At 53.5% G+C, this 27,963-nt stretch overlaps 1 protein-coding gene across 4 annotated transcripts in view; it reads left to right on the top strand.

The window, feature by feature from the left end:
• The window catches only part of BMP1 (bone morphogenetic protein 1), a 42,143-nt gene that overhangs the window by 5,227 nt on the left and 8,953 nt on the right, over positions 1 to 27,963 (top strand). The window contains exons 2-16 of one of the 4 annotated variants that reach the window (XM_080796712.1): positions 2,016 to 2,129; positions 4,371 to 4,535; positions 4,715 to 4,832; positions 5,142 to 5,320; positions 6,087 to 6,192; positions 7,660 to 7,784; positions 8,360 to 8,475; positions 16,230 to 16,332; positions 17,911 to 18,027; positions 18,268 to 18,413; positions 18,511 to 18,706; positions 22,559 to 22,684; positions 23,433 to 23,593; positions 23,973 to 24,153; positions 27,498 to 27,861. In XM_080796712.1, the coding sequence (XP_080652838.1) occupies positions 2,016 to 2,129; positions 4,371 to 4,535; positions 4,715 to 4,832; positions 5,142 to 5,320; positions 6,087 to 6,192; positions 7,660 to 7,784; positions 8,360 to 8,475; positions 16,230 to 16,332; positions 17,911 to 18,027; positions 18,268 to 18,413; positions 18,511 to 18,706; positions 22,559 to 22,684; positions 23,433 to 23,593; positions 23,973 to 24,153; positions 27,498 to 27,583 (2,039 nt within the window). In that variant the 3' untranslated portion in view covers positions 27,584 to 27,861. Of the gene's footprint in view, positions 1 to 2,015; positions 2,130 to 4,370; positions 4,536 to 4,714; positions 4,833 to 5,104; positions 5,321 to 6,086; positions 6,193 to 7,659; positions 7,785 to 8,359; positions 8,476 to 16,229; positions 16,333 to 17,910; positions 18,028 to 18,267; positions 18,414 to 18,510; positions 18,707 to 22,558; positions 22,685 to 23,432; positions 23,594 to 23,972; positions 24,154 to 27,497; positions 27,862 to 27,963 lie in introns of those variants that run through there. The other 3 variants (XM_080796709.1, XM_080796710.1, XM_080796711.1) reach the window with 3 other exon arrangements.

The following is a 27,963-nucleotide window of genomic DNA, read 5'->3' on the forward strand; positions in this document are numbered from 1 at the left end:
GTACCTTTCATCCCGCGAGCTTTGCGGGTCAGCTGAGAAATATCTCCTGTTGCTATCCCATCAGTTGCCAAGCCGAGGCCCCCAAAGATGATGTTTTACAGAAAAGAATCTTTCTCCTGTGGTGGAATAGATTCTGGGCCACTTACCAGCTGGTGACCTTGGGCAAGTCATTTCCCTTCTTAGGCCCAAGTGTTGTGATTTTTGAAGTCAGGGAGATGGGGCAGAATCAAGCCATGAGGTTATCTCTCAAAGAGTCTGTAACTGTACACTCCTGGGCAAATGGACAGGTGGAGTATGATTTAATGGGCATGGCCTGAGTGGGCCAGGGTCAAGTGAATTCATTAATGGGAAAGCACTCTGTCAGCTGGGAAGCACAATGTAGATTTCAGCCTTTACATAGAGTGTCCTTATGGCTACCATGACCGGCTTCCTGGGTCTGGAGCTTGCAGTTTGTCTGTGGGCCTTGAAACTTGTGCACATACGTGTTTTGTGTGTGTGTGGTTGTGTGTGTCTGCGTGAGTGTCTATTTCTGTGTGTATTTACAATATGGGTTCTACACACAATAATGCACTTGAATACAATGAGTGCTAGACTGGGAATCAGGAGGCCCGAGTTATGCATCCAGCCCTCTCCAATGACGAGCAGCTGGGAGACCATTTCCCTTCCAGGCCTCAGTTTCCATATCTGTAAAATGGAATGTGGCCTGGATAACTGCTAGAGGGACTCCCACATTCTGTCGATCCAGGTCTAGGTTGCATCAGAGTATGTGTTTGCAGGCCCAAAGAATATCGACGTGACGCCCCACTTGAACAAACATTCTGGAGTGCCTTCCACCTGCAGGGTCGATGCGGGCGGTGTGGGCGCTGCTTGGGGCGTGTGGGAGGTAGGGAGCATGTCTCTATGACTTACACTGCTTTGTGTTTGAGGGCACGGTTGTGGATGTCACCGTGTGTCTGATTCTACATATGATGAAGTGTTTGTGTGTGTGTGTGTGTCCACCCAGCGGGCCATCTGGGGCGGAGAAACCTGTGTGCAAGGCCTCAAGGTTAAAACAATTTGTGTAATGCCGCCGCCAGGCCTGTGTAGCACTCGGGATGAGAAGCAGATGTTGCCATGGGTGGAGCTTCAGGGAAGCGGCTCTGTGCTCCAGCTCCGTCCAGTTCAGCCTCCGGCCTCCCCCAGCCCAGCAGGAAGCTGCTTCCGAGCTCCTTCCAGAGCGCTCAGCACCACAGCGTCCTCCTGCTCCCTGCTCCCGACTTCTCAAAAGACAGGCAAATTGTTTAGCCCATCTCTCCAAACACATCTCTCCCCAGGTCCGGAGATCAAAATGGCCTATTCAGGGGGCTCTGTCCTCCCCCCAACCCGCCCTTCTTGCTCCAGAGAAGGGACCCTGAGACTCAGAATAGGAGTCCCTTGAGAACGGTTCAACTTCCTCCTAGCTGGGCAGCTCCCGTTCTGTGTCCTGCTTTCCCTGATGCGTCTCTTTGCTCTGTCCTTATTCACATCCTCTGCTCCGTCTAACTGAAACCGCATTTGCTGAGTGGATACCGTGAGCTCAGCACAGCGCCAAGGGTCTGGGCCTACCAAGTAGACACTGTTATCCGACCGCCTTCTGCTTTCTCCATGGCACCCATCACCGTTCTTGAGTTCAGTGTTTGTTTCCTTGTGTATTGTCGAAGGTTAGCTCTCCACAAACAGGGCCCTTTTCTATCTGGTTCATCACTCGAGTGGTGCCTGGCCCACGGAAGGTGCTTACTAAGTATTCGCTACAGAGTGATGGGCAAAGTGACATGACCGTGTCTTCCTCTGGTAGGGCGAGAGTATCAGCTTTGCTGGATTCCCAACTCCAAAGTGAGCATGAGTCTCCTGAGGGAGCCTCAAAGCCAGTCCCCCATAGCCTTCTTCCTCAGAAGGTGTTTGAGGACGAAAGTTTCTGTAAGGGAGCCCCTGGAGTGGAGGCTGTCAGTGCTGGGTAGAAGGATTAACTACCTCCCGGCCTCTTCTTTTCTCTCTAGCTGCCTTCCTTGGGGACATCGCCCTGGATGAGGAGGACCTCAGGGCCTTCCAGGCGCAGCAGGCTGTGGATCTTAGGCAGCGGGCAACCCACAGGTCTTCCGTCAAAACTGCAGGTATGCTGGGTACAGGCTGGCCCTCCTATGTCCCAGAAATGGGTTCCAGAATTGGAGAAACAAGGAACCTCCCTGTTTCCCAGCCAGGGTCTCTCAGGACAGAGGCTATGAGCTTGAACCCAGCATAATGGCTTGTCTTCCCTTGGGATAGCTTCATCCCTTCCCCGGAGGAACAGCAAGTGTAGACAAACCTGGGAACTAGACCTGACACTCTTTTTGCTTACAGTTGACAAAGGACTTTCAAAAGCATTACCTAACTTAACTGTCCCCAGCCACCTGCACAGGCAGGCGTCAGGACAAGCCCTGCCTTGCAGATACAGAAACTAAGGCTCACGGGGGTAACGTGACTTGCTCACGATCACAGAGCTGGTCAGTGGCAGAGCTGGGATAGGAACCCAAGCCTTCTCACCCCAAATCTGACGCTCTTCGCTCAACACCCCAACCCCTCCTGACTTCTTGTGCTCCCTCTTTGCAAGCCTTTACGCATCTTTCCAAGCCCATCTCCAGAGCTTTGCTGGGGAAACCTTCCCTGATCGTCCCTCCACTCTCTGTTGACCACGTCAGTGAACCATATTTCAATAGTTTTTTTTGTTGTTGTTAATATGTCTATCTTCCCTGCTGGACTCAAAGCTTTTCAAGGTCAGGGACGAGTCCTTCTCACCCTTGAGTGTGGCCCAAGCGGCTAGCAACCCACGGGGCCCTTGGGAATGGGTGAGAGAAGAGGAGGAGTCAGGGCACGGGCTGCTTCCATTCTGTCCAGCCTTGTCACTGCTCTGGGACGTGGTGCTGCCTCCAGGGAGCTCTCTGCCTGCCAGGGATGGGGATTCTCACCTGGAGCCCATTCAGCTTACACTCTACAGGGCTCAGAGAGTTGCCCTCTCCCCATAAGGGAGGACTGTGGCAGGGGCAGCTATAGAGAGCTGGCCCTGGAGGGTGACATGGTGGCCTGATAACTGGCAAGGCTTCCTGGGCCTGAGAGAGGACCGGCAGACAGTACAGGCAGAATGGAGGGGTTGGAGTGCCAGGGCCCATCACGAACCCATCAGGTGACTTTGGGCAAATCTTTGGCCTCAGTTTCCTCATCTGTCCAGTATACATAGTGACACTTGCCCAGAGAGCTACTATGTCACAGGAGAACGTGCATTTGGGAACACATAAAGACATCAAGTTACGTATGCTCCACAAGGAGGAAGTTTTATTAGGTGAGAAGGGAGCATTTCCTAGTCCCAAGCTCCCTGCATTTCCTAGGAAATTAGTACACCATGGTTTTCCTTTTCAGTTATGCTCAATCCCCGCTCTCCGTGGTAGTTATGAATAGAGCTATCGGACAACCTTGCTCCATAAAGTCACTGTGAACACTGAATTCGCAGACCCTAAGCCATTCATCACTCCTAGGAGAAATGCAGTGTTCGCTTCCTGCCAGCCTCTTGTCATATGATTTTCATCAACTGATCGGTTTGTGACCCCGTCTTACGTGTATGTGTGTTTCTGTTTAAAGACCCCTGATTTAGGGCACCTGGGTGGCTCAGTTGGTAAAGCGACTGCCTTCGGCTCGGGTCATGATCTTGGAGTCCCGGGATTGAGTCTCACATGGGGCTCCCTGCTCAGCAGGGAGTCTGCTTCTCCCGCTGACCTCTCTCCTCTCATGCTTTCTCTCTCTCATTCTCTCTCTCTCTCTCTCTCAAATAAATAAATAAAATCTTAAAAAAAAAAAAAGACCCCTGGTTTAACACACAGTGGATTCATTAACACGGAGCCATGGCCAGCAGCCCTCTGACTCATGACCGAATGAAGGTTATGTAACACACATGTATGTTCTCCATAAAGCACATCAAATCCATCTAGCACTCGGGACACCAGACGGCATGACAGTGCTTCAGCATCATCGGGGTGGAAGGAAGTCATTTTAAACAGCGAAGTCACCAACAAAAAGCCCCCAAATGCAAAATAAATAAATAAATAAAAGAGTGGCACTAAATAGACTCTAAAAAGGATACTTATTGACAGCGTCACCTTGTTCCACCTGAGCTGGGCATGTGGGTGACTCACACTTTTCCCCCCGGCTCTGCGCAGGTCGGCGAATAACCATGAGAAAGCGGACGGTATTGATTTGGGGATTACAAATAAGTTTTAGTGAGTGGGCGAATACGGAATCCCCCCAAAATGAGGATAGATTATATAATGTTTCCCCCGCTACCCCTTCATTCACTTGCTACCAACGTCTCCGTCTTCCAACCCCAGGAAATTCCTCTGCCTTTGACTGCCAGAGCACTGGTGGGCAGCTGCAGAGGAGAAGCCGGGGGAGATGGCGGGGCAAGTCCCGGAGCCGGCGGGCGGCCACATCCAGACCAGAGCGAGTGTGGCCGGATGGGGTCATCCCCTTTGTCATTGGGGGAAACTTCACTGGTGAGTGTGATTATGGGGGACGAGGGAGGGAGGAAGCCTGCGTCTGGGCCTGGCCTTGGGGCGGCCGGGTCACGTAGGAGTGGTACCTTCTGTGTACCTGTCCAACAACAGGCTGACACTCTAATAGTGGGTGGGCCCAGCTGGACCCTGTGACCCCTTCGCCCCCTTCATCCTGGCAGGTAGCCAGAGGGCAGTCTTCCGGCAAGCCATGAGGCACTGGGAGAAGCATACCTGTGTCACCTTCCTGGAGCGCACTGATGAGGACAGCTACATCGTATTCACCTACAGACCCTGCGGGTGAGCAGGGGCCCCTGGGCGCTGCACCCTCGGCCGCCATCCCAACCTATATTCTGCCCCGGGCACTGCTGCTGCCCCAACGGGACCTGACACTGCGTCACCTGTCTCCCCCCACCACCCCTGCCCTGGGACATCTCCCCAGGAGCTGCCCGGATGTGGCTATGACCCCTGCACACAGCCTGGGCATCCCGCGCTCAGGCCCCTCCCCCGCGCCTCGCTCCCCCGCCCCCCTGGCAGCCTCGCCCGGCCCCTGAGTGGATGCACTCCCCCAGCTCGGGACCGCCCCCCTGAGCTGGCCCCGCCCTCCAGGTGCTGCTCCTACGTGGGTCGCCGTGGCGGGGGCCCACAGGCCATCTCTATCGGCAAGAACTGTGACAAGTTCGGCATCGTTGTCCACGAACTGGGCCATGTCATCGGCTTCTGGCACGAACACACGAGGCCAGACCGGGACCGCCACGTCTCCATCGTGCGGGAAAACATCCAGCCAGGTAGCGCCTTGACCTTGGTGCCTAGCTGTGTGTCGCAGCAGCCCCGGGGGGGGGGTGGCGCTCCAGGGCCTCTGGTGGGGGTGGGAGCTGCTGCCTGGAGCCATCGCTTTTGGTCAGCTTAGTGGGCAGCCCTTGTCCAGGACCCAGGTTTGTCCAGACCCCAGCCCTGAGGCTTCTGCTCCCTGCCAGGAGCCGCTCTGTGACCGTTGATCAGTTATAGAGCTGCCTGGGGGGCTGGGAGAGGTCCAGGTCCTGGACGCAGAGGCCATCCGGCAAGCCAGAGCCCAGCTGCCCTGGGGTGGCGGGGATTTGGTGGAGGGAATTGGCACATCCCCCATGCCATCTCAGCCTTTCTCTTCACTTTTCCTCAGTCTTCTGCCCTTTGCCTAGTCTCTCCTCTAAGGGTTTTTTCTTTCTTGTTTCTCCAGGCTACCTCCCTCCCCTCCCATCCTGCTTCCTTCCTCCCTCCCAGGCCTCCTCCACTCTTCCCCGCTTTCATCTCCCTGTGGTTCTAGAAATGAGTGCTTCCTTCCCATACTCCCTAAGCCTTCCCTCCAGCCAGTCCTCATTGACCCTGCCCCTCTGCTGGACAGACTCTTCTAGAGACCTACCCTTACCCCCAGACTTCCCTTGGCCACTCCCCAGACCCCCAGGTGGGGGGGCACCTCTCAAGTGCAGGGAGAACCCCACCCCTGAAAATGTGGCACCGCACCCCACACAGACCCACCCCTCCTACCCCCCCACACCTTTTTCCTGGTCTTCGCAGGGCAGGAGTATAACTTCTTGAAGATGGAGCTCCAGGAGGTGGAGTCCCTGGGGGAGACCTATGATTTTGACAGTATCATGCACTATGCCCGGAACACGTTCTCCAGGTGAGAGATGGGGCCTGGCCTCCTCTGGGGCAGCCCAGTCCCGCCCCCTGTAGGCCATTCTCTTTGGGCCTCTCATTTTGCACTAGGCTGCCCGACTGGGGCAGTCCCCAAGGACAAGCATGGACTTCCGGGTGGCCGCAGCCCCCAAGCAGAGGACCCGTGGGAGCCACCCGCCCTGCTGTCCTCTTCCATGCTGGGTCCATGGCCCGGCCGGGACTCACAAAGCCTAGTACCATGTAACTGAGGGCACCTGGCCCAGCAGGCTGAAAATCCAGCCACTCTACTGGCCACTTAGATAAATGCTGTCGCCCCAGAGCTGTATCAGCCCAAGGGAGCTGAGCTTTTCCCTCATCTTTCAGCCAAAAGAGGCACATTTTTCTCACTGGGGTCATCCTTTCTAATCAGTCTGCCTTTTTGTAACTGACTAATTTGTACAAAGGCTTCCTCCTGCCCTGAACTAGCCTCTCTGTCCTGCTCACAAGTGCATGCACACTTACTCCTTTTCCTGGGCCCACATTCCCAGAAATCACAGCCAGAACCCCCCAAGGTAGTGGCCCAGCCTCTGGCCCCCACAGCTTCTCCTTAGCAAAGTGTGGGAAACGGCCCCTCCCGCCTCCTCCTCAGGCTCCCCTTCCTGGCCTGGCCTTTCCCATGCCTGGCTCTTTCCTCATCCTCTGTCTGCTCTCCTGCTCCGTCCCAGCCCCTCCTCAGACTCCCTGCCTCCAGACCTGAGGGAACAGAGACAGGAGGAAGGGTGGTGAGGTCATCTGCCACCCCCACCACGGCCACAGACCTCCCCTGGACATTTCCCACCATATCCCACCCTCCCCCCTGCTGAGTTCCACCCAACTGGGTGTGAGTCAGGGACCCTGGGGAGGTAGAGGGCTGCCTGCTTCCCTTCGCCCTGCTCCTCCCAGATGGCAACACCCAGGACTTAGCAGGCAGGAACTCAGGGGGGACAGGAGGCACTGATGGATCGGGAGTCATGGGGCTGTCCCCAGAGTCTGGTCTGGCCAGGGCAGAACTTGTCAGGAGCAGGCTGTAGCAGCAGGATGAGTGCGGGCCCTGGCAGTCCCAAGAGAGAGGGTTAGCCCGAGGGGCCACAGAGCAAGGACTGGGAGAGGCTGGCCACATGATCAGCAGGGGTCCAAAGATCTCCTGATGCTGGGCACTGACTGGGCCTAGACTGAGCCAGAGCACCAGCAGGTCCCCGAGTCATGCGGAACCTGCGTCTCTGACCTCCCAGAGTATTCCTGGGGCTCCCCCGGGCTCCAGCCGTGTGGCTGCCACGGAGCAGGGTGGCTGCTGGTCAGTGGGCAGCATAATGACAGGGTGAGATATTTCCACCCGTCCCTGACCCTACGGAGGAATGTCTGGGCTCTGGCAGGGTCGTGACCTTGGGTGCACACAGGCACGCCACCCGTCCTTCCATCAGACTCTCACCCAAGTCGGGCTTTTCCTCCTCAGGGGCATCTTCCTGGACACCATTGTTCCCAAGTACGAGGTCAATGGGGTGAAACCTCCCATCGGCCAAAGGACCCGGCTCAGCAAGGGGGACATCGCCCAGGCCCGCAAGCTCTACAAGTGCCCAGGTTGGGGCAGGGAGGGACGGGCAAGGGAGGGGTGGAGGACAGAGCCCCGAGGCAGCCAGTGGCCAGGGCCTGGGGCTGAGGAGGCTAAAGCCATAAGTCTTAGGGAAGGCCAGAGGCTGCCTGGTGTTGTGGGTGGGAGCACCCAGGCAGGGGCACTGTTCAAGATAAGGAAACAAACGGGGGCTGGGATTGGGTGGTGGTGAGGTGTCAAGCTCCACACCTTCTGGGGGTCTGGGAGAATAGGGCAGTCGGAGCAGTAAAGAGGGCTAGCAGCGCAATTCCCAGGAGTGAGGTAGAGCGAGGCCCACCAAAGGAACTGGACCTTCACTCTGGAAACCCTGTTGCCTTGACAACAGGGCATCCTGCAGCACTAGGCTGAAGAGGTCAGACCTGTGAGCTTATATGTGAGGAGCAGGGAGTGGATCTTAAAGGGACAGGACCACCCCGGACTCCCTCCCCTCCTCAGACATTCTTCTCCCCGTCAAAGGAAGCCAGAGCTCAGGGCGGGAAGCCAGAAGGCTGGGGGGGATTGGGCATCTGCAGCCAGCAGTTCAGTCATTTCCTTTCCTTGACAGCCTGCGGAGAGACCCTACAAGACAGCACAGGCAACTTCTCCTCCCCCGAGTACCCCAATGGCTACTCCGCCCACATGCACTGCGTATGGCGTATCTCAGTCACACCCGGGGAGAAGGTAACCGAGCGTCCCCTCCTCTGCCAGGACCCCAGAGTAGGAAAGCATAGTCCATTGTGGCTGTGAATGACCTACCTGGGAGATGTAGACCCATTCACCCCATAAAAAATGGAGCACTGCCTCGAGGAGGGGCTTCTAGCTATCCTTGTAAGGGAAGGCTGGATCACAGAGAGTCCTTGTTACACAAGAGGTACTTTTCTGAGGGCTTCTCAGGCTCACCCACAGGGTTTTCATGTGGAATCTGGACCCTTCACCCACCCCTGCACTTCCCATGTCCTTCCAAGCATTTTGACTGTTTCCAAAAGTCAGCGTTAAGACTTTATTTCCCTTGATTAGAACATTGCACTTAATGTACTAGTACCGTATGGAGCCCAGCTAGATTTTGTTCCTGGTCCTGTTGTCCAGTCCAGCAGCTCTCAGGACCATGTGGAATCCGAGTCCTCCATTCAGCAGGTAGCCGTCCCTCGCACTCTGTCCCGAATTGTCGATGAGCATGTCTTCTGGGTCTTTGGAACCTGGTCTTTGACTGAAACACTGAACGTGGCACGAATCAAGGCAGATCCAAGATCCCTTTCTGATCTGACATGGTTCATTGGTAGACTTTGGGCAGAGTTATTCCATTGTCTATGACACCCCTTAATATCACTACCAACCAGCCATGAGTCACTGCCTTGTTGACTGGGAAGTGAGCTTCTCACACCATGCTTTTGTCACCTTCATATTCCTGGTACAGGAAGTAGTTGCTGAACACTGAATAGGTAGACGGACTGCTTTACCAAATCAAATCTAGCGGTAGTAGATGGTAAAACACCTTTTAAAATGGAAGTGACATTTGTCTGATACTTTGTTTCAAGTGAACCTGCACTGGTTCCTAGGATTCAAGTGTCTCCTTTCTAAGTGGTGGCAGACTGTCTGTTTAACTGGGGATTGACATTCAACTCAGCGGTTTGCAATTCCCAGAATTCACTCCAAACCCTCCTTCTAACACAGGCACGCATGCGCGCGCACACACCCCGCTTTTGAAAATTGGCAAAGCTTTTGTTCTGAGCTCTCAAGATTACAGACACTGATCACATCTGTAAGTTATTTGAGTGTCCTCTGATGTCATTTTTGAGCCTAGAGGCAAAAGCCAGTTTAAAGAGGTGCTCCCTGACTCTCCTCCAGTATGAATCGGTTTCCATTTCCTTTCCAAACTGCTTATTTTATTTTTCGCAATTTAAAGATCATTCTCATTTGTGCTAGGCTTCTGTTGAGGGTTGAGTAATTCCATCACCTCTCTCAGTTAACATTCTGTCACCCTCCTTGAAAAATCAACCCATCCCCTATTTGTTCTTTTTTTTTTTTTTAATTCTGAATTGAACTTAAAATATCGCTGTCCTTTTTGCTGCCTCGTTCGGAGCATGCCCTGGCTTCCTTGATCCTTCTGCCAGAGGTCTCCAGTGCTGCAGCCTTTGGAGATCTCACAGCGGATAACAATAAAAACAACTAACGGTTATTGACCGCGTGATGGGCCGGGCATGTATTAAATTCTTTATGTGTTATGTCTTGTAATTAACACAGTGACATTCTCGGCTGGTGCTCATGTCATTCCCGTTTTGCATATGAGAGAACAGACTTGGGAAAATTAAGTAGCTGGCCCAAGAAACTGGATTACGACACAAAAATCCATGATTGCAGTACTGGGTATTCTAAAGCCTTGTCCCGTATCAACAATTGCTAAAGCGTCCTTCCCCAGACTGCTGTGCACACTGCTCACCCAGCACAGGGGGCGGAAAGAGGCACGAGGTAGTCCCGGCTCCAGGAACATAGAGTAGAGTAGAATATTGCCGTCTTTCCTGTTCAGAAGATTTGCTCAGTCAGCAAGGATATGACAACTTGGTCAGGATCCGTCTCCTTCCCTGCGGTTCTGAGCTGGCATGGGCTGGCCCTAGTCTCCAGTAGACACATGGCTGGGCCGCAGGATCCTCTCTGTGCCTGGAGCCTCTTCCCTCCACAACTCCCCAGAGACCCCCCAGCCCTTTTCAGAGGGCTGCCTGGGGCTCCAGAGAGAGAAGAAGGCTACAGAGAAAAATTCCAGATTCGTCAGTGCATGGTTGCAGAAAGAGCAAAAGTAAAACTCGCTCCCAGTCCTGGATGCAGTTGTAGAGTCATAAGTGAGCCAGAGATGGACCCCCGGGGGACAGGCGCCCTCGAAGGGCTCTCAGAGGCTGGGGAGCTAGGGAGGATGGCCTCGTGACGCCATAGCCGCCATTCCTTGCTGCGCGCCCGTTATGTGCCAGGCAGAGTAGTAGGCATCTCGTGTGCATGACCTCGTTATTTCTCTCATCTGTTTCGTGGCGCAGGGGCTGTTGTCTCTCAGGTATGGACGAGGGTGTCGGGGCTCAGAGTGCAGAACTCTGCCCAGGTTTACACAGGCAGTCGTGGTGGAACCAGCATTCAGTTCCAGGACTGCCCGACTCCAAAGTCTATCCTCTTTCAACAGTCACCCTGGGATAAACCCGCCTGCGTTCAGGGGTAGACTTTGATGTCTCTCCTGGGCTGAGAGGTTGTTTTCACTTGCTCTCCATTTCTCTGCTTATTGCCAGAAGTACGAGTGATACATGCATTTTATCTTATATGGTTATGCAAGTCAGGGATATGTCAGAGAAGAAAAAGCCCGGTTGGAAGCCTTCTTTTAGAACCCCCAAGTGTCCACACTGTGCGTTATTAGCAGCTGCCCCAAAGAGGACTGACAGTGTCTCCCAAGCCACAAACCCAGCTCCTTCTGAGTGGGAAAGTGGTTTTAGGAGATCACGGTCTACTGTCGCAAAGAAGCCGAGAAGATAAGAACTGAAAATGTCTTTTGGATTTGGCAGTAGTGTCCACCCCCATTCCCATCCCTGCCTTGTGATAACCTTCCCATGCTTCAAGTTACCCCTCAGATCCCGCCTCCTCTGTCATGTCTTCTCTGACCCCCACCTCCCGTCCCCCAGCTGGGAGAGGGGAGCCCACCCTCTTCTGGCAGGTCCCGTGCGGGACCCTCCCCTGAGCTCCTGCTTCCCCGTGCTGAAGGGCGTGGGGCTCTGAGGGTGAAGGCCAAGCTGACCCTCATTCTTGGCGCAACTGTTCGGCCAAATCGAGCGGCGGGCCTGGGGAGGCCACATGGAGTGGTGGTTCAGGGTGTGAGTTGAAGAGCCAGAGTAGAAGAGTGTCCGGGTCTGACTCCGGTCTGCTGTGCTGTTTACTGGATATATGATCTCGGGGAAGTTGCTTAACCACTCTGGGCTTCGTTTCCCTATTTGTAACGTGGGCCTGGTGGTAGTGCCTCCATCAGGGGGCTGATGATACAAGGATTAGACAAGTTCATGTACGTGAAGTGCTTAGAGCAGCGCCTAGCACGTGGTGGGGGTTCAATCGAGGCTAGCTGTTATTATCATTCTGTTAACGGAGAAATCCCTAGTCAACCTCCCCGGGTTCCACATCCCCCATCTGCCTCCCTCTACTTCCAGTTTCTGGAATGAACCCATTTCAAAGTTCAAAATCTTAGGCAAACTCAGCTCCAATAGTGAAATTAACTTTTTTTGAGTGATGTACACTGTAGTATATATGTGTGACCTGTATGTACGTTGTATGTGTGACTCTTACATGCGTCAGTGTTACAAACCTTACGTAGATTAACTCCCTGAGTCCTGTGAGGTAGGTCTATGACCATTGCCATCCTACAAAGAAGGGAATGGAGGCCCAGAGGTGTGAAATGATGGGCCTCAGTGGTCCAGCAAGGCAGACAGAAGCCAGGCCATGGGTCCCCAGGAGTCGACATATTGTCCCAGTTGCTCCCTGACGGCAGCCCGCAAACGTGATGCGTACCTCCCATGCACCTGGAGACCCTGCACACTGTATCTCATTTAATCCCCCAGCTCCTCAGGCTCACCTCCACGTTTTAGACAAAGACACCAAGGCACAAAGAAATCAGGCCACGGGCCCAGAGTCGCCAGCCAGGAAGTGGTGGAGCTGGCCAGGTTTTCTTTGGCCAAGGGCAGTGCCCCTGCCACCAGAGCACAGCTGTTTCCACATGACAGAAGCTGTTACGACGCTTAATTAGACAGCTCTGGTCTCAATATAGCCACGGCCGTGCCTCCCTGGAGGGGGACCCTAACCGCCAGCACAGGTCTCTTCCTCCTGAGTGAGGCCACCTCGGGTCCCTCCTGCCCGGTGGGAGGTCTTGGGTGGGCCCTTTGAGGCTGTGCTGTCTGGGCGTGGCCTCCTCAGAGGCTGTGAATTCATCCGCCCCGGACAGAGCCAGAGTTGTTCCCGAGGATGATGGGAAAGTTGCTGCTGTTCTTAGCCCAGCTGCTGACCAAATTGATTGGCAGACCCAGGGAGGCCGCATGGAATCATGGTGAGGGGTGTAAGCTGAGGAGCCAGGGCTCTCTCCCTGGGCCCTCTGCTTTCCTTCTTCCATCCAGCAACTTCTTAAAAGAGGGTTTTGTTATTTGTCAGATAGAAGGATGATGTATCCGTGCTGTAAGAATTTTGAAAAATAGAAGAATTCCTCAGGTAAAAAGTGGATACTCTCCCCTGGATTCTCCTTCAAATCCCACTCTTCAGAGGCGACTAGGCATGAGTAACACTTGCTAGGTCCTTTCAGACCCTTTCGAGTACGTGTGTGTGCATGTGTGTATGGATACATGGTCTCAGGTACCTTGCCTTTCACTCAACAGTTAATTGTGGTCAGGGTTCCGTGTCCACAAATCAACTTCTACCTCAGGCGTGTTCATGGCTGCTTAGCATGCTGTCATCCCCATTTCTCTTCACTGCTCGGCCATCGCCTGTAGGTCTCCACTGAGGGATGTTTCATTTAAGTTTTTTATAAGTTTCTAGTATTAATCAAAATCACTACAGTATATATCTCAAGATTTAGATCTTTATGCACTGGGGCAAATATATCTGTAAAATGGATTCCTAAAAGCAAAATTCTATTCAAGAAATATTTATGAAGCAACTCCTATATGCCATGCACCAAAGATTCTGTAGTGAATTAAAATTCCTGGCCTTGAAGGGTTTACGGTTTGGCAGGGTTGGGGGACGGGCAAGCAAATAAAAAGTAAACGCAGTAAGTTAGATGGTGATCGATGTCATGAAGGAAATCAGCAGTAGGAGATAAAGGAGCGAAGTGGGGATTACTGTTCCAGGTGGGAAGGCCTCATTCACATCAGGTGAGTTGGAGGAGAAATGGACAGGAAATGAGGGAACACTTTGGGCAGATAGCTGGGAAGAGCTTCTAGGCAGCAAATGCAAAGGCCCTGAGGCAGGAGCAGGCTTGGTATATTTGAAGACCAGCAAGGCCAATGTGGCCACAGCCAAGTAAGCAAGGAGGTCATTGTGGGGAGAGGGGGTCAGAGAGATGGTGGGGGGTTAGACCACAGATGGCCTTAGAGAACATGGTGAAGACTTTGGATTTTACTCTGAATAACATGCATTAAAGGATTTTGAGCAGTGGGGAGATAAGATCCGGTTTCATCACGAAAGGCCTGCTGTGGTGAGAGGTAGTATCAAGAGTAGGGACTACTGAACTAATCTTGGAAAAAGTTGATGGCAGGGCCAGGACCGCGAGTCAAGAAGGGGAACGGGTGGTTTGAGGAGAGAAGGGGAGGCTGTAAAAGGTGGGCCTGGCAGCTCGAAGGGCCCAGTCAGTCTCGCATTTCAAGTGAGACAGTCAATGTGCTTGTGTTTTCTCTAGCCACTACATTTGACCATCTGGGAAGAGGCACAGAGTAGGTAGAAGCCAGATTTAATCAGGGATTTTCAGGAAGAGGAGAAAGTTGAGGTCCTTTGCAAGGAGGTAATAATAAAGTTAGACCATGGATTTGCTGGCCTTTGCCACTTCCTCTGTGTCCTATTTCAGGCATTTTCTAGAAAGATAAAATATTGGGCACACTGTCTCCAGAGCAAGAGCCAGATTTTCAACATCAGTTTTTTCAAAATATGAGGACTTCTTTCTGGATAATAACAATAGCTCTCATGATGACTGATAACAATCATCAAGGGTAGTATAGGCACTTTTCCAAGCCTGGGCTTGCTCGGTTACATCCCAGAGAACCACAATTAAGAAACACTTCCCCAAACACAAACACATTTCAGCCCATGTTACGAATCAAAAGAAGAGAAGTAGGATGGGTGTGGGTCCCAAGCTAGGCAAGGAGAGATGTGAGTACGTGAAGGTAGAAGGCAGGAAAACCCCATAGGCTCAGGTTGACGGTCCTGGTGAATTGGAAGTGTTGCTGGACTCCATAGAGACCGGTAAGCGAGGACAGATGGGGGCACGTGGCCGGACGGTGGGCTCCTCGAAGCTGAGCTTCTGTGGGAGGAGGCATAGTTACTGGTGAGAACAAGGTCTAGGGCATGATGTGCCATGTGTGGTGAAGAAGAGGTGGGGAGAGGAGGTCATGGCGGAGAGGCCAGGAAACAGGAAGCATCGTCTAGGTGGATGTGGAAATCACCGAACATTCTGAAGGGAGTCAGGGAATGATGGCGAGCCAGAGCTCTTCCCTGAAACTCGACCATCACAGCTTTGATGACAGGCTATGGACCACGGTCACCGGTGCCAGCTTTGGGATCATTTTCATTCTCGCCTCTGCTCTGCCTGCCTCTAACTCAGCCATGTGCCAAAGGGGACACAGATCTCCTTATTTTCTTTTCCTCCAGCAGGGAAGCCAGCTAGATCTAACAAGTGGGCCTGGTAGGCACGGGACACACCCCTTAGGTCACAGCGAACCGTTCCCTGGAGTTCCCTGCTTGTTGGACTCTAAAGACACAAGAGGCTTTGGGGCACATTCTGGAAACCACTAAAGCAATTTCCCTCCTGGTCAGTGTGCTTCTGTACCTGTTAGTATGTGTACCTGCCAGGGAGAGTTGGACATTACCAAAGTGTCAAACATCCCTCCAGTGTGACGTGACCAGCTGGTGAGTTCATGCTCAGGAGGCACTCAGGGCAGTGGCGATGAGCTCCCATGTCAGGGTGACGTGCTCTTTCCTAGGGTCATTCTCGGGGCCGCTGAGGTCAGAGAGTTTGGGTGATTTACCCAAGGACTCACATCGGGAAATGCAGAGGTGACATCCCAGCTCAGGCCCATGTGTGTGGAGTCTGAGTTTTTTCACTAAGTGAGATTTCAGATGTATATATCCTTCTGAATCCTAAGCCCCTTGACAGGGACAGACCTGAAACCCATTCACAGGAAGCATTCGGACCTGGTATTCCCCTCAGCCGCTAGGATGGCCCCCTGCCTTGGATTGTTGTTCAATATATATGTGACCACAGTGACTCAGCCCTTCTTCTCTGCCTCTCCTCTCTGGACCCTTCATTCCCATTTCAGAGTCCCCGATACCCACATGCCACCCTGGGCCCTTCCTCCCACTGAGACAGCATCCCTCTAAAGGTGCTGGATTCGTGTTACTGAACTTGACCAGGAGGAGAGCTGGGTAGAGGCGGAAGCAATGGCTCCTCATGAAGGGAATAAGAAAAATGAGACATTTTACTTATTAGATTCCACAAGGCTACATATATTAAGTGAGAACCAGGATGTCTGAGAAGGATGCTGGCTGTCATTGGCAGACAGCTGGGGAGAGGAGGGACGTTTCTGTGCCTGGAGCTCATTTTCGGGACCTCTTCACTATTCACAGAGGGGAAGGCAGGCCCCCACCATGGGCTGGCAGGCGAGGCTGGTGAGACATAGGGGGCTGCGTAACTCTCCTCCTCTTCTTCCCATGTCCCCTAGATCATTCTGAACTTCACGTCCATGGATCTGTATCGCAGCCGCCTGTGCTGGTATGACTACGTGGAGGTCCGGGATGGCTTCTGGAGGAAGGCGCCCCTCCGAGGTAACGCAGGAGCCTACCCCCTCCCCCACCTCCTCTGTGGCTGTGGCAATGTGTGATTTGCAAATATCATCTCCCATTCAGTGAATTGCTTTTTTGTCTTGTTGACAGTTTCCCTCACTATGCAAAAGCTTTCAGTTTGATGTGGCTAATTCCTTCTTAAGAACTACTTAAATCAGTCTCTTCATCCTCTGCTGAAACCCAAAGCCTGGCCAAGGGTGATCTGGCCACCCTGGTGTGGGAGCCAAGAGTCCTGGCAAAACTAGTGCCTTCTAGCTCTATCACTAAGTCCCTTTCCCAATCTGGACCTCAGAGTCCCCGGTATGGGCTTCTGGGCCTCCTGCTGGGGTGGCGCTCAGTGTGTGGGTCGCGGGAGTCATACAAGTGGACACAGGGAGACAGACAGGCACAACTCCCCAGCTCCAGGCTCTCTTCCTCATCTGGGCACTTTCAGAAGCTCCATTTTCTCTTTCTGCAAGGTCTGGCTTAAGGGTGCCCACAGGGTAGCCTGGCACACTGTGGGGGCTCCCCACCTGGAATAGTGGCCCCCACTTGTTTGCACAGGATACTTTGTCCCTTGTTGGTGAGGGGAGTGGTGAGTAAGCGGGGGTGAGTATTCAGAAGCACGGGACAGAAGATGCTTTAATGGCATGGAGTTAGGGCTAAGAGAGGCTTTTCCTTCAAGCCTGAGGAGCTGTGTGAATTCTCCAATCTGGACATACTCCTAAGTTGCCCAGGACTGCCCATTAGCGTTAGAACCTTTGTTCCACAGCCCGGCCTGAAGCAGGCTGATGAATCATTGCTACCATCTCTTTATGATATTCGAATACTTCTTATTAGTCACCCAAAGCAGCTGTCATTACAACACTTCCTCCTCCAGACGTGAAAGCGTTTCCAAGATTCCACTTACTTGCTCGTAACTTGCATTCCTAGGTCATCACCCTCTGTCCCTTGCCGAAGGTTGGGCAACACCCAATCTTATTTGGAACGCGCAAGTCATCCCTCATTGATTCTTGACTACCAAGAATTCCACACATGGCCAGCTTCATCTGCTGACACGGATTCTTCTCAGGGTTTATTTCAAAGGGGACATTTTCTGACCCAGTCCCTGGATTCTAGGATTTCCTTGGGGTCCTCTGACATCTCTTGCATTTGGTCAGATGAAAACATTAGTAATGTCCAAAGAAAACTCTGTTCATTCTTGGTGATTATTTGTTTGAATGGAGATCAAATGAGAACAGTAATGGCGGTAATATGCTCCTTTAAAAAAAGTAAATAAAACACAGATACAGCTGGTTATCGTGAGGAGCCCCTTTCCTCCCTGAACTCATATTCCATCCCACAGGTGCACAGAACCCTCTAGAAGTCTAGTACTCTCTGGCTCTTCAAGGCCATGCTAGGTCCATGCTAGGTCTTGGACCAGACTCAGGCCAGCTGCAGGGTCTTGGGAATTCGTGCCAAGTGCAGAGCAGGGCCAGAGCCCCTGAGCCCCCTGCAGTAGCAGGACGGGCTTCCTGGAGCAGGGAGGTGAGAACGACCTGCTTCAGGCCTCACTGCCCTCTGTCCACACTGTCTGCACAGGCCGCTTCTGTGGGGGCAAACTACCCGAGCCTATTGTCTCCACCGACAGCCGCCTCTGGGTGGAGTTCCGCAGCAGCAGCAACTGGGTCGGGAAGGGCTTCTTTGCCGTCTATGAAGGTACTGAGGAAGAGTGACAGGAGGAGTCAGATACGGGGTCCCCGGGCATCCCAGAACTGCTTGCTCCCAGGGGCAAGGTCGAGGGCCCATGAGGGAGGAAGCAGAGATCCTGGTGGGATTGGCCAGGCCCCAGGGGCACTGAGAAGCAGGGAGGCCCGTGGGAAGGTTTGGAGGAGGGGGAGAGAAGGGCTCTTGAGTTGGGCAGAGCATCCTAACTGACCTCGCTCTGTGTCCCCAAAGCCATCTGTGGGGGAGATGTGAAAAAGGACAATGGCCACATCCAGTCGCCCAATTACCCCGACGACTACCGGCCCAGCAAAGTCTGCATCTGGCGGATCCAGGTGTCTGAAGGCTTCCACGTGGGCCTCACCTTCCAGTCCTTCGAGGTAGGTCAGAGACCCTTCAGGCACACTTCTTCGTGGGCTTCCAGGTGTTGGGCCTGGCAACCGCCCCTCCCCCTGCTGACTGAGCCCCAACCCTCAGATCGAGCGCCACGACAGCTGTGCCTACGACTACCTGGAGGTACGTGATGGGCACAGCGAGAGCAGCACCCTCATCGGACGCTACTGTGGCTACGAGAAGCCCGACGACATCAAGAGCACGTCCAGCCGCCTCTGGCTCAAGTTCGTCTCTGACGGATCCATTAACAAAGCCGGCTTTGCTGTCAACTTCTTCAAAGGTGCTCCCTCCCGTTCGCCATGCAGCCCATCCCCCGCGGCGGATCCAGCCCCTTCATTCCTTTTGCTAGTGTTTAAAATTGTCTGGTGTTGTGTGGTCAGAAGCCTTCGCATGAGATCCGTCCTGTGTCCACAGGTCAAAACGTGCTCAACAGCTTGCTCATCTTGCTTGACTGACCCTTTATGCGGGTTGATCAGCAACTCCCATCTCCCCCTCCCCCAGCCCCTGGCAACATCATTCCACTCTATCTCTTCGTACTTATGTCTTGGACTTGACTATTTTAGACAGCTCATGTAAGTGGAATCCTGCAGTTGTCTGTCTGTCACTGGCTTCTTTTACTCAACAGAATGTCCTGAAGGGGCTCCTGGGTGGCTCAGTGGGGTAGGCATCTGTCTCTTGATTTTGGCTTGGGTCCTGGGATCAAGCCCCAAGTCAATATGGAGTCTGCTTGAGATTCTCTCTCTCCCCCTCCCTCCACCCTTTCCCCCACTCGCGCCCTCTCTCTTTCTCTCTCTCTCAAATAATCTTAAACAAAGGTAATTTCCTTAAGATTCATCCATACTGCATATGGCAGAATTTCCTTCTTTTTTAAAGGCTGAATAGTATTCCACAGTGTGTCCAGAACACATTTTTTAAATTGAAGAATACTATGGTGAGTGCTGTGAAGTGTGTAAACCTGGCAATTCACAGACTTGTACCCATGGGGCTAATAGTTTTTAATAAAAAATAAAAAATTTTTAAAAATTAAAAAAAAAGAAATTGAAGGGTAATTGACATACCATATCCTATTAGTTTCAAGCATTCAAGCATAGTGATTCAACATTTATGTACATTACAAAATGGTCACTATAGCGAGTCTAGTTACCATCTGTCCCCTTACAAAGTCGTTACCGTCTTATGGACTATACCCTACACTGTACGTTACATCCCCCGTCTTCATTTATTTTATAGCTGGAAAACTGTATGTCTTAATCCCCTTCACCTGTCTTGTTCATCTCTCCAGTCCCTCCCCTCTGGCACCCATCGGTTTGTTCTGTGTGTCTATGAGTCTGTCTCTGTTCTGTTTTGTTTGTTCATTTGTTTTGTTTTTAGGCTGCACGTCTAAGTGGAAACATAGGGCATTTGTCTTTCTCTGTCTAGCTTATTTCACCTAGTATGAATTCACTTATTCCGTGGTGTTCAAATGGCAAGGTTTCATCCTTCCCATGGCTGAATGATGTTCCCCTGAACGGCTCTCCCCCATCTTCTTTATCCATTGATCATCTATCAGTGGACCCTTCGGGTGTTTCCATAGCTTTGCCGTTGTAAATCACGTCGCAGTGGGCAGGGGGGTGCGTGTATCTCTTCAAATCGCTGTTTCATCTTCTTTGGATAAATACCCAAAAGTGGAATTGCTGGATCATATGGTATTTCTATTTTTAACTGCTTGAGGAACCTCCATACTGTTTTCCACAGTGGCTGCACCGATTTGCATTCCCACCCACAGTGCAGAAGGGTTCCCGTTTCTCCACTCCTCCACCAACACTTGTTATTCTTATCTTTCTGATACTACCCATTCTGACAGGCATGAGGTGGTAGAGCTCAATGTGGTCTTGATTTGCATTTCCCTGATGATGAGTGATGTTGAGCATCATGTGTCTCTTGGCCATCTGGGTGTCTTCTTTGGAGAAATGTCTGTCCAGATCTCCTGACCACTTTCCAATCAATAGTTTTTTGTTTTCTTTTAAATATTGAGTTTTATGAGTTCTTTATATATTTTGGATATGAACTACTTATTACATATGACATTGGTAAATATCTTCTCCCATTAAGCTGCCTTCTCGTTTTATTGATGGTTACTTTCACTGTGCAAAAGCCTTCCAGTTTGACATCGTCGCATTTGTTTATTTTGCTTTCATTGTCCTTGCCTGAAGAGACAGAGCCCCCCAAAATATCACTGTGACCAGTGTCTGAGAGCTTACTGCCTATGTTCTCTTCTAGGAGTTTTATGGTTTCAGGACTTATATTTACGTCTTTAACCCATTTTTAGTTTCTTTCTGTGTATAGTGTAAGTGTCCAGTTGAATTCTTTGGCATGTAGGTGTCCAGCCTGTCTATTTATTAAAGAGACTCTCGGGGGGCACCTGGGTGGCTCAGTGGGTTAAGCCTCTGCCTTAGGCTCAGGTCATGATCGCAGGGTCCTGGGATTGAGCCCCGCATCGGGCTTTCTGCTCGGCAAGGAGCCTGCCTCTCCCTCTCTCTGACTAACTCTCTGCCTACTTGTGATCTATCTCTCTCTCTCTCTCTCTCTCTCTCAAATAAATAAATAAATAAATCCTTAAAAAAAGAGAGAGAGAGAGAGAGACTCTCGGGGTGCCTGGGTGGCTATGTCTGTTAGGCATCTGCCTTCAGCTCCGGTCATGAGCCCGGGGTCCTGGGATCGAGTCTCGTGTTAGGTTCCCTGCTCAGCGGGGAGCCTGCTTCTCCCTCTCCCTCTGCCTGCCACTCTCCCTGCTTGTGCTCTCTCTCACTCAGTCTCTCAAATGAATAAATCAAGTCTTTAAAAAAAAAAGAGAGAGAGAGACTGTCTTTTCCCCATTGTATATTCTTGCCTCTTTTGTCATAGGATAATTGACCATATAATCATGGGTTGTTGTTTTTTTTTCCTGGACACTCTATTCTCTTCCATTGATCTAGTTTTCTATTTTTGTGCCAGTACCATACTGTTTTGATTGATTGATTTTTTTTTTTAGAGTTGATTGATTTGTTTTTGATTATAGCTTTGTAGCACAGTTTGGATTATGGGAGCATGCTACCTCCAGCTTTGTTCTTTCTCAAGATTGCTTTGGCTGTTCAGAATCTTTTGTGGTTCTGAAGAGATTTCAGGATCACGTGTTATGCTCTGTGAAAAATGGCATATTGATGGGGATTGCATCAGATCTGTAGATTGCTTTGGGTGGTATGGATGTTGCAACAGTGTTAATGCTTCCCATCCCGTACCACATTTTCTTTATCCTTATCTGTCGGTGGACATTTAGGCTGTTTCTACATCTTGGCTCTTGTGATATTGCTGTGGTGACTTCACACGTTCTTTATTCAGCCTTTCGACACACAGGCTCTAGGAGGGGTGCATAGACCCTGGTGCCCTGCCCTTGAACTTATGGCCTAACTGGGGAGAAAATGTGAATTCCACTGAAAAACTGCGTATCTCATTGAGTAAACGACAAAGTTATATAAAAGTAGTTGACGCATGGTAGGTGCTCAGCTATGAACTGAAATAATAACTCAAGAGTGGCCCTAAAGTCCAGAAGTTTGTGTAGAAGACATGCCAATGAGGCACAGAGGCAGGGAGTGATGTAGAAGCTTGGGGAGGAAGCCGGACAGTGTGGAGATGTCTTTCCCAGTGTCACAGGGGGCCAGTAATCCATCTGAACCTCATTTCCTCATCTGTAAGATGGGGATAGTAAGAGCCCCTCCATCACAGGTCATGTCAGGATTAAAGGAGAAAGGAGGAAATAGCACTTACCCAGGGAATGGCACACAAGAGGAATCAGTTCATGGTGGTGGCCACCAGCCCAGCCACTGTGGAAGGCTCTGGGGGGCCCACCTGTCCCCTCTTTTAGGTCACTACCTGTTCCTTTGGGGCTCTCAGGAGTAGGATCACCTGGGGACTGGGTGGGTGCTGGGTGGGGCAGGGAGGCCCACAGCCTCAGAGCTCTGAGTGGTCCACAGCCTGCTGCCACCCCCTACAATGGGGCTGGAGGTGGTCACAGGAAACCTGAGGGAACCTAGACTTGACTCACAAGCAGAGGGCAGTAGGAGAGACCCAGGCCCCAGCCTGGCGGTCATTGTCCCCCTTTCCTTCCAACTGGCAGAGGTGGACGAGTGCTCCCGCCCCAACCGTGGGGGCTGTGAGCAGCGGTGTCTCAACACATTGGGCAGCTATAAGTGTAGCTGTGACCCTGGGTACGAGCTAGCTCCGGACAAGCGCCGCTGTGAGGGTGAGTGTCCCCTCCCCCACCCATGTGAAACTGCCCCTATGACCCAAGCCCTCCAGCCAAGATCTCTCCTGCTCTTGGACACTCCCCTCCCCTGTGAAGCTAGAACTCCCTAGCACGTTCTTCCCTACTGGTGGAAAGGAAGTCCCCCAGAACACACTTACTAAGTGGATACACTCTGGGTTGTTCTTTTGTTTTTCTTTTTTCTCATTTTTATTCCCTTAAAATGCTGATCTTGACTGGCTGACTGATTTCGTCACCCTCCAGAAGGTCATGATCCCCAGTTTGGAAACCACTGTCCTCAGACACGCACTGATTCTTTTTTTTGGCCTCTCCCAATACCCTGCCTAGGTGAAAGCTGGTGAAAGCACTCCCCGCCAGCTACCTCCAGCTCCACCTGGTCCTGCCGGGCGGGCTTCTCTCTACCCGCCTCACCAGGCTTCCGGTCCCCAGTGCCCACCGCCCAGCCTTCCCTGAGCCCCTCACCCCCCTCCTCCCTCTCAGCAGATGTCCTGGCCATTCTGTTGCTGAGAAGGTAGAAGTGTTCACACACACAGCTCCTCAGTTCCTCATACTCTGAAGATACCCTCCTTATCCTGCCTGCTTCCCTCCCGCTGCTGACAGAAGAGACAGACACAAGCCCCAGGGCTGCAGGGAATCCAAGATCCCCAGCTCCCACACCTGTCTCTGGCCCCGACCTAGAGTGGGGGCTCCTGGCGGGTGATGGCACCTCTCTTGTCCGCTCCCCCAGCTGCCTGTGGTGGATTTCTCACTAAGCTCAATGGCTCCATCACCAGCCCGGGCTGGCCCAAGGAGTACCCCCCTAACAAAAACTGCATCTGGCAACTGGTGGCCCCCACCCAGTACCGCATCTCCCTGCAGTTCGACTTCTTCGAGACAGAGGGCAATGACGTAAGTGCCCACTGGGCTGAGTTGATGCAGGAAGGTCTGAGGCGTGGGAGCCGGCTTCTGTCCCTATAAAAGAAATACCCAAAGAATGTAGAGGAGGAGGGACTGCTCCCAATTCTAGGAAGCGGGGGAGGCTGGAGGAGGAGGGCTTGAAGGCCAGGGGCACACACGTGGTGATGTGGAGTGAGGCAAGACTTGGGGCTTGCGTGGAGAGCACGAGAGGATCCAGTGGGGCTGACTTGGCACCCTCTTTGAGTTATTAGATTCTGTAAAGTGGGTGACTGAAGACAAAAGGACCCTCAGAGCAGGGAGCCTTCCCAGGTAGGGGTGGTCAGGAGAGACTTCCTGGAGGAGGCAGGCCTGGAGCTGCACTGCCCTGCAGGTGTGCAAGTACGACTTTGTGGAAGTGCGCAGTGGGCTCACAGCTGACTCCAAGCTACATGGCAAGTTCTGCGGCTCCGAGAAGCCTGAGGTCATCACCTCCCAGTACAACAACATGCGTGTGGAGTTCAAGTCTGACAACACAGTTTCCAAAAAGGGCTTCAAGGCCCACTTCTTCTCAGGTAACCCGGACTCCCCAGCTCTGAGCCCGCCCCCACCGTCCCTGCCACTGTACCCCTGCATTTTCTAGCCCTCCCAGTTGCCAGGTCAGCAGGCTTTGTCCCCTGCTCCCCCCACTAGCCCTCCACCACCAGGCCAGCCCCTCCATTCCGGAACCCTATTACTCCAAAATCCTCTGGGATTTGGAACCAGCCTGAGGATGGGCAAGACATAAGCATGCAGAAATGAAAGGAGAGGGCTTTCCAGGAATCAGGAGCCATCATGCTGAGGCCCCAGAGACAGCAGGCCCTGGGAACAGGGAGTTCATTGTGGCCAGAGAACACGGGGTACATGTAGAGGAGAAAGGTCTTTGACTTGGACTGTGTGGGGCAGATCTGGGGGTGACCACATCTCTAATCAGAACCTACACATGCCAAAAGGGTTCATTCCGGGACCTTCAGAAAAGATGAGGAGCCTCCCTCTCTTCAAGGCCAAAGCCTTCCCACTCATCCTCAGCCCTTGGGTGGGGGACTCAGAACCAACTGACATATGTTTACTAAGAGCTGTCCCACATAAGGCTTGGGATCAGGTCCCTTGGTGGCTTCATCTTTGGGTGGCCAGAAAGGTAGTCTCTGAGCAAGGCTTCCAGGGGTCCCAAGGGACACTTCCCCTGCTTTACTCATCTCTCTGTGCTTCATCCGGGGGTGAGGGTGGTGGTCTTTCAGAGGCAGTTGGACCTGGGACATAGACAGCGTGGGGTGAGGACTCCGTGAAATTGAGTAGGGGGAGTGGGAGGCAGAGGGAGTGGCTGGAGCGGCTGGTTTTCTGTGGGAGTGGCCCAGGGATCCTGGTCCCCAGCAGGCCTGGTGGGCCGGGCATGGGTGGCAGGAAGGCAGGAAGCCCCTGGCCGAGTCCATGCTGCCTTCCTTCTCCCCTCCTTTGCCCAGGGTCCTGCATCCTCGAGCCCCCTACATTGTGGTCCTTCACCCCTGCCTGCCCCACCTGGATGCCATGCCTTGCCCCTGTGCCCTGGTCCCTGCTTTGGCACTGCCAGCCATCCTGCTCTGCTTACCAGCCCAGCCCCAGCCCCTGCCCCACTGCTTGCTCAGACCCCTCCCCATGCAACACGAATCCTTTTCTTCCCTGTGCCCACCTGGAAATCCTACAGGGTGCTCACCTGAGGGCTGAGGGGGTGTAACACCTACTCAGGGATGGGCTTGGTCCTGGGGAAACCATTACCTGCTTACTCTCGTCTCTTCCTGCCCTTCTGTCGCTCCGGTCTTGGAGGGGGGAGGGGGACCAATACCAGCACATCTGTCAGGCCTAGAGCCCAGGGCTCTCCACCCCCAGGTACTGCCCTACCCTGGCATGACACTGGGCCAGCCGCCCCTCAGCCCCGCACGGACACGCGTGCGCACACACACACACACACACACACACACACCTGCACACCGTGCACACATGCGATGCCCTGCGGCACAAGAAACCTGCAGAAGACCCGCACTGGTGGGCATCAAGGTTGAGCCCTCAGGGCGTGGGGCATCTGACTCTGGCTCCCCAGGAGGGGGGCTCTTTGGACTTTTGGGACACCCAGCGAGGAGACCCTAAGCCAAGAAGGAGAAGAAAGAGCCTGAAGACCTTCAGTCTGACCCCAGCCACCTTCCGGGGCATTTGGCACTGGAGGGTGAGTGCCCTCTCCTTGTCCGGGCCCATGTCCACCCCCGCCCCCTGCTCCTGCCCCTCCTGCACCCTGCTCCCCTAGCTCCGAGGGAGGCTGCCTCACCCACTCCCACCAGCGTCCAAGCCCCGGCCCAGGACACTGCGGCAGGCCTTCCTCGGGACTCACTTTTCTATCACTCGTCTGTTCAACCACCCATTTACCCACGCAGTCATTCACGGGCAAGTATTTCTTCTACCCCTCCAGTGTGCCAGGCACCGTACTAGGTAGGCATTTAAGGTACACATATGAGGAAGGCGTGCGGATCAAGACGTTTCTGAGAAATCTTTGCTCAGTTCGTGAGCTGGGAGCCCTGAAGCTCCCAGCATAGTCACAGGCAAACCCCCAAGACAAGTCGTAGGGTGCCCCTCCCCACCACCTTCCTGCGGGAGGAGTGGGGTGTGCCCCGAAGGCAGCTTCCACAGGCCCTCAGCCGGCGTCCCTGGTGAGGTTCTGAGGCGGAGCTCTGGGAGGGACTTGGGGACTCCACCTCTCCATCCTGAGTTCCCACGGGCCCCCAGGGGTCTGGCCTACATGAGAATGGAGTGCAGAAGCAGGGCTCCGGTCCTCAGCCCCTCTGCTGATGGAGACCAGGAACAGGGCTCCCTTTGTCGAGGACCCCATTTGAACGGCAGGGGTCATATTTCTACCTTGCGGTTCTCCGCTGGAATTCTGGGTGTCCATCCAGTCTACACACCTTCCCCGAATGACTGCCTCTGTGCCAGGCACACCGTCCCCAGAGTGAGCTCAGACAGACTGGAGAATACGTGGGTGCCCGGAACCAGGTGTTTCTCTGTGTGTCAGTGTGCGTGGGTGTGCGTGTGGTGGAGCGCGTGTGGGGGTTGGCCTGAGCTTGAGACGCTGCGTGTGTGAGAGAACTTGAGACCCCCCCCCATCTGCCAAAGAGCCTGTGGTCTCTGCACGTGTTTGTATTTGTACCCATGTGCTGGTCCCTGAGTGCCTGCGTCCACCCCTGTGCCTCTGTGTCGGCGCCCGTGCACGCCTCCTCACACAGGTGGGGGAGTGAGGAGTGAGGTGGATGGCTGGTGATGTGCGTGCACCGGGTAGCCGTGTCTGCCTGTGTATCCTGGGCCCTTGTGCGTGCGTCCCCGAGGGTCAGTGTCTCTGCTGCCGTGTAGGGACAACAGCACATCCCTGGGGGCATCCTGCGTCTGGCAGCACGTGGGTGTGAGTGTGCACAAGGCAAGCTGCAGGGGCCAGAATGAGATGGCGGGGCTCTAGGCCAGGGCCCCCCTTTCTGTGGGCAGCTCCCCTCTAGTGGAGATCTGTCTCTCTCCTCCCCTAATCTGCGGCCCCAACCATTGGGGACCCAAACCACTTGATACTCCTGGATCTGTCCTCCACCTCCTCCACAATGGCCCTCTCACCTCCCCAAACCCCTCCTGGCCCTCTTCCTGCCACAGGCTTTCTCCCAGTCTGTCCCCTGTCGCTGTGCCCCTTCCCACCTGCTGCTCCTCCTTGAGCTGGCTGCCCAGACATGGCTGTCCCGCATGTGTCTCCCACTGCCATCCCGCAATGCCCTGTGACTCCACCTCTGAGTCCGGGCTGCTGTTCACTGCTCTCCCTCCCTGGTCCCTGCCCTCCACCCCCACCCCTTGGTCCCTTTTCTCCTTCTCTCTCTCGTTTCAGAAAAGAGGCCGGCTCTGCAGCCCCCTCGGGGACGCCCCCACCAGCTCAAATTCCGAGTGCAGAAAAGAAACCGGACCCCCCAGTGAGGCCTGCCAGGCCTCCCGGACCCTTTGTTACTCAGGAACCTCACCTTGGACGGAATGGGATGGGGGTTTCAGTGCCCGCCCACCCCCCACCTCCACTCGGCCATTCCGGCCTGCCCTCCTTCTGGCCGGACAGAACTGGTGCTCTCCTCTCCCCCTGTTCCCCCTCCTGTGGACAGGGGACCTTCCCCGCCCCCACCCCTCCCATTTTGATGGTGTCTGTGACATTTCCTGTTGTGAAGTAAAAGAGGGACCCCTGCGTCCTGCTCCTTTCTCTTGCAGTCTGCTTGTCCATGTGTCTGTTTTTTCATTTGTCCGTCTGTCCAGTAAGCAGGTAATGGTAGAGGGTGCCCACGTTGGTCAGCTCCAGCCCCCAGCCCTCC

The sequence above is a fragment of the Martes martes genome (genome assembly GCF_963455335.1).
Source record: "Martes martes genome assembly, chromosome: 2".
In the NCBI taxonomy this organism is placed as follows: Eukaryota; Metazoa; Chordata; class Mammalia; order Carnivora; family Mustelidae; genus Martes; species Martes martes.